The following is a 9464-nucleotide window of genomic DNA, read 5'->3' as shown; positions in this document are numbered from 1 at the left end:
TTCTTGACATTTGTGGATACTTCTATAATGTATTCGAACCCAATATAGAAATTAAAATTGTACAGCCTAGGTAAGTTTTGAACTCATGGCCCTCCATGCAGCAGTTTAGTATCATAACCACTACACCATGGTCCTACTCAGCTTCTTTTATGACAGTATGCACAGATGCACCTAAGCCTAAAATCCATTCCAGTTGACAATTACCCACATCTCCGAAAGAATAAAAACTTGAGAGTGCCTTACCTTTATTATTGGTCCCTCTCTCTGGGCTATCAGCAACATATCTTTTTTGCTGCATGCCTAACCTTGGGCTGACTTTTTCTCTGCACTGAGATTCAATATGCCCCTTCTTCTGACATTTACAGCACCTCACTTATTTCTTCCTTTTGTTTTTTGAATAAGGAGCAGATGTGGTATTGGTATACCTGAGCTTCCCAACCCCACAGCGAACCTTCCTTGACAGCTTGAAGTACTCTTTATAACCTGTAGGATTTCCACTTTATCACTGTCGCCGATGATTGGTATACCTGAGCGTCCCAACCCCACAGCGAACCTTTCAGGCAGTCCTGCCAACAGTGTCCCTATCCATTCGTCAGCGGTCTCAAACCCAATGTTTCTCAGTTGGTTCGACATGGCTATTATTTGGTGGACGTATTCGTCTACACTCTTGCATTTGTACAGTTGAGTGGTAATTAACTCGTGTAATAATCCTACTTTCCTTGTAAGACCTCCATCCTCAAATGCACTTCGTAATGTGTCCCAGACCGCTTTTGGTGTCGCAGCTTTTTCAATGTGAGCATAATTCACTGAGTCAACCAGTAATATCAACTTACATTTTGCTTTCCTATCCTTACTTGAATAATTCTAATCTGTGGGTCATTGCCCCATCCTCCAAATCCCATAGGTCGTCCAAATGCAAATACGCTTCTACTGCAAATTTTCATGTTGCTTAGTCTTTGCATCCCATGTGTCTTTCAATCTGCTGAATTTGTGCTGCACTCATTTTAATGGTAACTTTGATCTTTCTTAACGTAAAGAATAATACCGAAGAATAACACAAAAGAGTTGCGTTCTTCTTGTAAGGATAACTCGTACTTCACACAAGTGTGCTACTTGGAACTTTTACAAAACTTTCTCACTACTACATTATGGATATACGTATTCCAAATGCATCGCTGGGATCATAACCTATTGGAGACGACACAGGTGAGTAAGTAATAGTGAGAAAAAGACATTTGGTGCCACTAACTGTATTTGCACTTCCAGGTAAAATACATTGAACAAAACAACCAAGGAGCATTATATTACACAAATAAAAGTCAAGAGCGTACAATAGCACTAGAGAGGTCCGTTACACTACATGATGAAACACCCCAAAAACATACGTTTTTCACATTAGGTGCATTGTGCTGCCATCTGCTGCCAGGGACCTCAGTAGTCATTAGACATCGTGAGAGAGCAGAATTGGGCACTCCATGGAACTCACAGACTTCGAATGTAGTCAGGTGATTGGGTGTCACTTGTAAAATACGTCTGTACGCGAGATTTCCACACTGCTAAACATCCTTAGGTCCATTGTTTCCAATGTGATAGTGAAGTGGAAACGTGAAACATACACCACAAAAGCATACAGGTCGACCTCGTCTGTTGATGGACAGAGACCACCGACAGTTGAAGAGGGTTGTACTGTGTAATAGGCAGACATCTATGCGGACCATCACACAGGGATTCCAAACTGCATCAGAATCTACTGAAAGTACAATGACAGTTACGCAGATGATGAGAAAACTTTGATTTCATGGTCGAGCAGCTGCTCAGAAGCCAAATATCACGCCGGTAAATGCCAAATGATGCCTCGTTTGGTGTAAGGAACGTAAATATTGGACGGCAGAACTGTGGAAAAACTTTGTGTGGACTGACGAATTACGGTGCACAATGTGGCGATCAGACGGCAGAGTGTGGGTATGGCGAATGCCCAATGAATGTAATCTGCCAGCGTGTTTAATGTCAACAGTAAAATTCCGAGGTGGTGGTGTTATGGTGTTGTTGTGTTTTTTATGGATAGGGCTTGCACACGACCTGTGATGGAGTGGTTACACGGCAACAACATCCCTGTAATGGACTGGCCTACACAGAGTCCTGAACTGTCTCCTATAGATCATCTTTTGGATGTTTTGGAACGCCAACTTCGTGCCAGGCCTCAGGGACCAACATCGATATCTCTCCTCAGTACAGCACTCCAAGAAGAATGGGCTTCCATTCCCCAAGAAAGTTTACAGCGGCTGTTTAAACATATGCCTGCGTGAGTGGAAGCTGTCATCAAAGCTAAGGGTGGGCCAACAACATAATGAAATCCAGCATTACTAATGGACGGCTTCCTGAACTTGTGATTTTCAGCCATGTATCCAGATACTTTTATCACATAGTGTATATTCCACATGATGCACTTTACCGCCGTCTCATACGAAATACGATGCTTTCAAAATTTCAACAAATTAGAATATTATAGTATAACAGGAAATGGCCAAAATGATTCAGATCCTATACCTCTGACAGGAAACAAAGGATTTCAATGGGAAAGAGACATGTATTAAGCAATCAGACATCATGCAACTGGGAACCAATAACATATGATGCCCCCATCTTGAGTCACTTACTTTTTCTTGTGTATATCAATGACCTTTCATCAGTGGCATTACCAGATACCAAGTTCCTTTTGCTTGCAGAGGATACAAATATTGCAATTTTTGTAATTTATTTGCATGAAACATGTACTTACATGCATGGCAATTGGTAGTACAATACAATAGTATACAATCTAATTTTACTTTATAGTAGGAACTTAAAAATGTAGTCCAAATTATTTGACATAATAATACTTTAGATTTTAGTTTCTACAGTAGGCTATAGAAGCGCTCCTCAATGAGCAACGATTTTAGATGTTTTTTGAATGTCTCTCCAGTTATTACATTCAGTTCATTTGGCAGTGCATTGAAGTATTTTGCTCCATTAATATATGGACTGTTTGCAGTTTTTTTCAGACTTCTGTGTGTCATATGGTAATTTTGTACTTGTCTAATATTGTGATCATGAATTTCTACATTCCAACAGGTACATCTCTTATGTTCTACAGTTAATAATATTGTTGCAAACATATACATCGAATAGAGAGTCAGAATTTTAAATTCTATAAACAATTTCTTACATGATGTTCAAGCATCTTTTTTGCCTAATATTCTCAAAGACCTTTAATGGAGTTTAAATACTCGGTCTACATGGGTTTTGGAAGCTCCGCCACTCACTGCAAGACCATATGCTAGAAATGGATGTATTAAACCAAAATACACCATCCTCGTTGTTTGGGTATTGACATATGGAGCTATTCTTCTTAAAACATACAGGCTAGATGGTAGCCTTGCACATATATTGTCAATTTGTTGTGTCCATAGTAGTTTTCTATCTATGCTTATGCCTAGGACTTTACACTCACTGCAGATTTTCCCTACGATATTGCTATCTTGAGAATCAATACAAGTCTGCAAATCACCAACACTGAAGATGATTATATTTGTTTTTTGTAAGTTGACTTTTAAATTGTCATTTTCAAACTTTTCCTTTGCAATATCTATAATTTTTTTTTACCGCTATGCCGAGATTAAGAATATCATTTCACCAACAAAGGCCTGAAGTGTCATCTGCATACATTGTAATGAAGGTATCATTTTTTACTATCTTTGGGAAGTCATTGACATAACATATGAAAAGGAAGGGACCAATTATCGATCCCTGAGGCACACCAAATTTAATACTCCTGACCCTTGATGTATAACTTTTTAATGTTTCTCCACTATTGTTTGAGACTGAGATACACAGTCTTCTGTTTTTTAAATATGATGTGATGAGGTGCAATAATTTTCCACTTATACCATCTCTGGCCAATTTTGACAGAAGTTCCTCATGATCAACTCTATCAAAAGCCTTTGATAGGCCTTGGAAAACTCCAGTTACTTGCATGCCTTCATCAATTTTGTCAAGAGCTTTCAACATAAATTGAAGTGTTGCAGTCATGGTGCTACGACCACTTTATAACCATGCTGAAAATCTCCCAGGATGTTGTGCTTATTATAATGCTCTAACATGTATTTCACAATTATTTTTTTCAATTAACTTGCTAAAAACGGAAGTTAAGGCGAGTGATCTGTAATTTTCTACTAGTTGTTTATCATCTTTTTTTGTAGAGAGGTTTAACAATGGCTAATTTTAATATGTCAGGAAACACTCCTTCTCTTAAGACACTATTTGTTACATGCGTCAAGGGACACGCTAAATTGTTTTTGCACTGTTTAAGTAAAAAATGGAGAAATTTCATCCCATCCAGCGGACTTTTTGTTTTTACATTCTCTGATGAGCTGCAAAATATCCTTGATTTCATGTTCATGGCGTTAATTAACTTCAGAATTGTCCTCAGCAAGACTTCCAACAGGTACTTTATCTATGGTACAAAAGTCATATTCTATGATATCTATGAAATAGTGATTAAAATGTTACTGATCTCTTGAGGATTGGTGACATCAATATTGTTATTAGATATCTGTATGTTGTTATTACCTTTTAGTTTTGTTTTTATGTCTCTTATTTCATTTACTACTGACCAGCAGGTCTTGTAGATACAATCTGACTTCTGTATTTTCGAGTTAATCTTTTCAGCCTTCAATCTTTTAACTTGCTTGCGAAACTGGTACTTGCATTGTTTGCATTTATCCCTGTGCTCATTGTTTTTGGTCTCTCTTTGTATCATATACATTTCTTCCATTTTATCTTTCAGTTCTTTGTTAGTATTAACAAATTCCACAGGCCTTGACTGTCTTGCCTTATTCTTATTAATATTTATCTTTCTGTCGGGAATTGTATTATTTAGATGATAAGATAATGTATCTAGAAAGGCATCCCATTTATTATTTACTCCTTCAGCTTGAAATACTAGATGCCAAGAGTCATGACCGGGGCTCTCTCTCAGTTTGGCAGTGTTGATAACAGAGAGATTCCTTTTGTATTCATAAATTTTCTTTGGTTTTATACAAGGATCTCCCTTTCGCACTAATAGCTGGCCTAGATGGTCAGAGATGTGACCATTTACAACAGCAACTGTGGCAATATTTTCACAATTAGTAATAACATGGTCTAAAGAGCTTATACTAGTTGGAGTGATTGTAGTGGGTATGTCTCCCAACAGCTCTTTTACGTCATAAGAATATTTATGCGTTTTCTTTCTTGGGAATCTTGTAATCTATTGACATAAATATCCCCTAATAATAAAACATTTATATGCTCTTGCTTGGACATTAATTTACATAATACTGTATCAGGGGAATTAAGAAACAATTCAAAATTTCCATTTGGTGATCTATGCGAAGATAAAGTATACAACAGACCAGAACTTAATTGCTACAATTTCACAGTGGAATAAGTAGAAAATCAAGAAAGGTCAGCAAATGAAATTTTTATGGACAGTAATAAATTGTTCTAAGCCAGTTCTCTGTCACTGACCCTTAAAAAAACATACTATATGCAGTTCAGAACTTGTAAAAGGCTTTCTGTCAGTATATACCTAAAACGTGACAACAAGCAGCTAGAAGAATTTGACAGTGTTAAATTTTTGGGCTTACTGCTTGATAATAAATTTATCTAGAAGGAAAATACCATAGAACTTCTGAAGTGCCTAAACAAATCTCTATTTGTTATGCAAGTTTTGTCAGACATAGGCGATATAGAAACAAAATGATTAGCATACTATGCTTAATTTCATTCCATAATGTCATACATGATTAGTTTCTGAAGCAGCTCATCTAAGCTAATGTTTTCCAAGTGCAATACGAATTATTTGCAGTGTCAACTTGAGAACGTTCTGCAGAGGACTGTTTAAGATACTGGAGATACTAAGTACTGTTTCTCAATATATTTACTCCTTATTGAAATTTATCATTAAAAATGTATCTGGTTTTTTTTTTTTTTTGTTTTCAAACCAAGAGATCAGTTCGTGAAATCAACACTAGAAGTAAGAAAAACGTGCACAAGGATTTAAAGTCGCTTCCTTTCAATCAGAAAGGTGTCCAGTATCCAGCAATAAAAATTTTAAATAATATCTCAGCTCCCATTAAAAGTTTAACTAATATTAAAGTTCAGTTTGAGAAAGAGTGTAAAGAACTTATTGGTGGCCAACTACTCCATTGATGAATTTCTTAACAGAACCAATTGATCCATGAATGTTGTTAATAGTATTGCATAATGTGAATATTGTGTACAGTCTGTGTTAAACGCTTTATTTTTGGTGACACGTTTTATATCCTTTTAAATGTAAATAAGCTATTTTTTGATTGATTCCACATCCACAACGGCGATTTCATTGGGGATTTGTGGAAGCTACAGTAGCATATCTGATCTTACTTTATAAGTACTTATTGTGAATTCTTTTTTTCTAGTATCTTCCATATCGCAGAGGGTCTCCTCACTATGGATCAATTGAGAAGTACATCTAATCTTATGTAATCGAAGATAAATCAGTTCCAAAAATACATTTTCATAAGAAATAACACTCATAGATGAAAATACTGTCTGCTCTGGCAAACTAACCAACAGCTGGCATGTATAAATATCATCTGCAGAGTTGTCACTCTTCTAGGATTTTAGAATCTTAATGTTTTCTTTGATCTAGGCATTTAAAATAACTAATTTTTAGTCTAACAGCTGCCATATCATACGTGGGGGCTATTTTACTCTTGTAATCTACAATTTGTACAGGCACATTCTTACAGAAAACTAAAGATAGGTTGTTATTATTGTGTTTCCACAAGCTGCGAAAGTGTAATTGCCGACAACGTTTTGATTTTTTTCAGTAATAAAACGAAAACACACTGAAATCGGATGGAGTACAGCAGCAATTACTCCACGACAGCTGCAACAAGGTATTCGTAGTTCGAACTACGGCGACCAGGAAACAATGGCTGAAGGAAAGTGGCGTGAGGCATTTTCAATGAAGGACATCACTGCAGAAACTATAGCTCAAACATTTTTTCGTGGTTGGATTGTCCGGTTTGGAGTTCCACTGAGAATTACAACTGATCAAGGACGGCAATTTGAAGCCTACGTTTTCAAAGCATTGGCTACATTATTAGGTACGAAGTGCATACGCACCACGGCATACCACCCAGCATCAAATGGCATGGTTGAGCGTCTTCATCGACAGTTAAAGGCAGCACTGAGATGTCACGCAACACCGAATTGGACAGAGAGACTACCTATCGTACTTTTGGGTCTACGAACGTCATTCAAAAGTGATCAGAAAGCAACAGTAGCAGAACTGGTGTATGGACAAACGTTACGCCTACCTGGAGAATTTCTGCGCAGCATAGCAGATGATACAATCACAGCCTCAGAATTCGCCACAAGATTAAGAGAGCATATACGCCAATTGAGACCAACAATGCCCAGAAACCAGCTTGGAAGACACTCGTTCGTTTTTGCGGAGCTAGACAAGTGCATGCATGTATTCTTACGCAATGATACTGTGCGTAAACCACTTCAGCCACCATATGACGGACCATATCTGGTAGTCAGTAGGGATACCAATACTTTCCGCATAATGATTAACGGTACACCCACCACAGTTGCAGTGGACCGTATCAAGCCTGCATTTCTGGACGCAACAGACACCACAGCTACCATTGAACACAAACCAGAGAAGACAAGAGAAGCTACAAGATGTGTTCCTGTACCCCATGAACACCACAACGCTCTCCGAACACCAGTCACTGCAACACCAAGACCGACGTCGGGGACTACTACACCACTCCCTGTCACAACCACTGACACACGTGACGCACCGCCCGGTTTCAAGAAAGAAGTAGTTACAAGAGCTGGACGGCGTGTGAAATTTAATCTGTGGTATCGTTAGCATTAAAGGGGGGAGTCATGTAGTGACCTATTTCTAACAATCGATCCCTACAAGTGTACAGTGCTTCACAAACATTCCGTGAAGTGTTAATTTACGTGCAGTGATATAGTTATTCTTTGACTTAGCTTTAGTTAGCTATTCCGTGCTGTTCATGCCTACACAATTCATTCATGTGTGTAGTGTTTAGTTATTGCTAAATGCATGTGGGAATAAAGGAATTGTTTTCTCCAACACCCACAGGCGTAACAAATTAAAACAAATTTGAAATTTTTGTGTCATGACAAAAGTTGCGTCGCTTAAGTTACACCACTGAAAACTGTGAGTTCCATGGAGGTAGAATGGTGAGTTCACACATACAATATCGTTGCATCTGCAGTATGCCACTTGCAGTGGCGACACTTTTTTTGCGCATGTAAACCTCGCTTTATCGTCCATGATGTTTGAGAATGACAGTTAGGTGACAGATGTTGTTGCTTGAACGCTTGTTATGACTTTTGTGACACATATGTGTTCGACTGAACTTGCTCAGCTGATTTTTATTTTCTTTTGATTGATTAACCCTGTGATCTACACAGACAGCAACATGGATAAGCTGACACTCATTTCGGGAACCTTGTTTTTAGCAGCTGATATATTTGCAATAGTAAGCTTGGCTATGCCTGATTGGATTACAACGGAAGTTGGAGGTACAAGTTAGTAAAAATTAATTTCTCACCCCTGTGCAGAATTTGCTGTTATGATATGTCATACTCTGCAGTGAAAGGTACCGCGGTGAAAATTTTACATTTATCAACGACGTTTGTAATTAGTAAACTATTCGCCCATAGCATGAAGTGTTGCATGTCTGTTAAACATTATCGAATACTTTAATGCTTCGCTTAGTGAACAAGTAATCTGTTTACTCTGTTAGGCTTTTTCATAGTTGATGTTACATCAAGTGCATGTCTATTATATGTCGTCTTCAGCACTCTCGGAAAAAAATTATGACAATAGTGCGAGAAGACAGAAGGAGTGAATTGCTAGTTTACGTATATGCAGTACTCGGTGGTTGAAATTAGTCTGTATACCTGTTATAATGTCGTCTCTATCTCGTAAATAGCGTTGTAAACAATTATTCAACTGATAATCGAATAACAGTACGTTTGGTTTACTTAAATAACCGAATAACAGTACATTTGATTTGATTTGCGTAAATCTTACCGGGTTATAGGTTTGTCGTCGTAATAAAATTATTGCCGTAAATGATTTAGGATCCTGAATTAGAATGGCTGGACAGAGCAAATTCCTCCCTTCCGATTATCAGGTTTGTGCCTTAACAGCTGCACTGCCTCATTCGGCTTGCCACTGTTATACAGTGTTCTTTGATGTACACGTTTTGCTTCAGGCAACTTATATAAAACATAGCTCCTTCTTCATTGTTGTACACAGTAAGGACACCTGCTGGTGACTCCTTGATCATGAAAATGCCCCTATGCCCTTACATTTCCTCCAGTCTGTTTGAAAAACTGGCTCC

At 37.8% G+C, this 9464-nt stretch overlaps 2 protein-coding genes across 5 annotated transcripts in view; both read left to right on the top strand.

The window, feature by feature from the left end:
- The first annotated feature begins 6997 nt into the window (after positions 1-6997).
- Positions 6998-7610, top strand: LOC126355385 (protein NYNRIN-like). Its single transcript, XM_050005679.1, has 2 exons — positions 6998-7533; positions 7583-7610. The coding sequence occupies exons 1-2, from the start codon at positions 6998-7000 to the stop codon at positions 7608-7610; spliced, it is 564 nt and encodes a 187-aa protein (XP_049861636.1).
- Positions 7611-8295: 685 nt separating this feature from the next.
- LOC126354191 (uncharacterized protein C16orf52 homolog B) overlaps positions 8296-9464 on the top strand; it is an 85774-nt gene continuing 84605 nt past the window's right edge. The window contains exon 1 of one of the 4 annotated variants that reach the window (XM_050003643.1): positions 8296-8637. In XM_050003643.1, the coding sequence (XP_049859600.1) occupies positions 8535-8637 (103 nt within the window). In that variant the 5' untranslated portion in view covers positions 8296-8534. Of the gene's footprint in view, positions 8644-9464 lie in introns of all 4 variants that reach the window. The other 3 variants (XM_050003642.1, XM_050003644.1, XM_050003645.1) reach the window with 3 other exon arrangements.

The sequence above is a fragment of the Schistocerca gregaria genome, chromosome 3 (genome assembly GCF_023897955.1).
Source record: "Schistocerca gregaria isolate iqSchGreg1 chromosome 3, iqSchGreg1.2, whole genome shotgun sequence".
Taxonomy (NCBI): Eukaryota; Metazoa; Arthropoda; class Insecta; order Orthoptera; family Acrididae; genus Schistocerca; species Schistocerca gregaria.
Note: the sequence above shows the minus strand (reverse complement) of the source record. Positions and strands in the feature narration are given on the sequence as shown.

Coding starts and splice junctions, on each gene's coding strand:
- LOC126355385 (XM_050005679.1), top strand. CDS start 6,998: ATGGCTGAAGGAAAGTGGCGTGAGGCATTTTCAATGAAGGACATCACT. Junction 7,534..7,582: donor GTTTTTGCGGAGCTAGACAA/GTGCATGCATGT, acceptor AAACCACTTCAG/CCACCATATGACGGACCATA.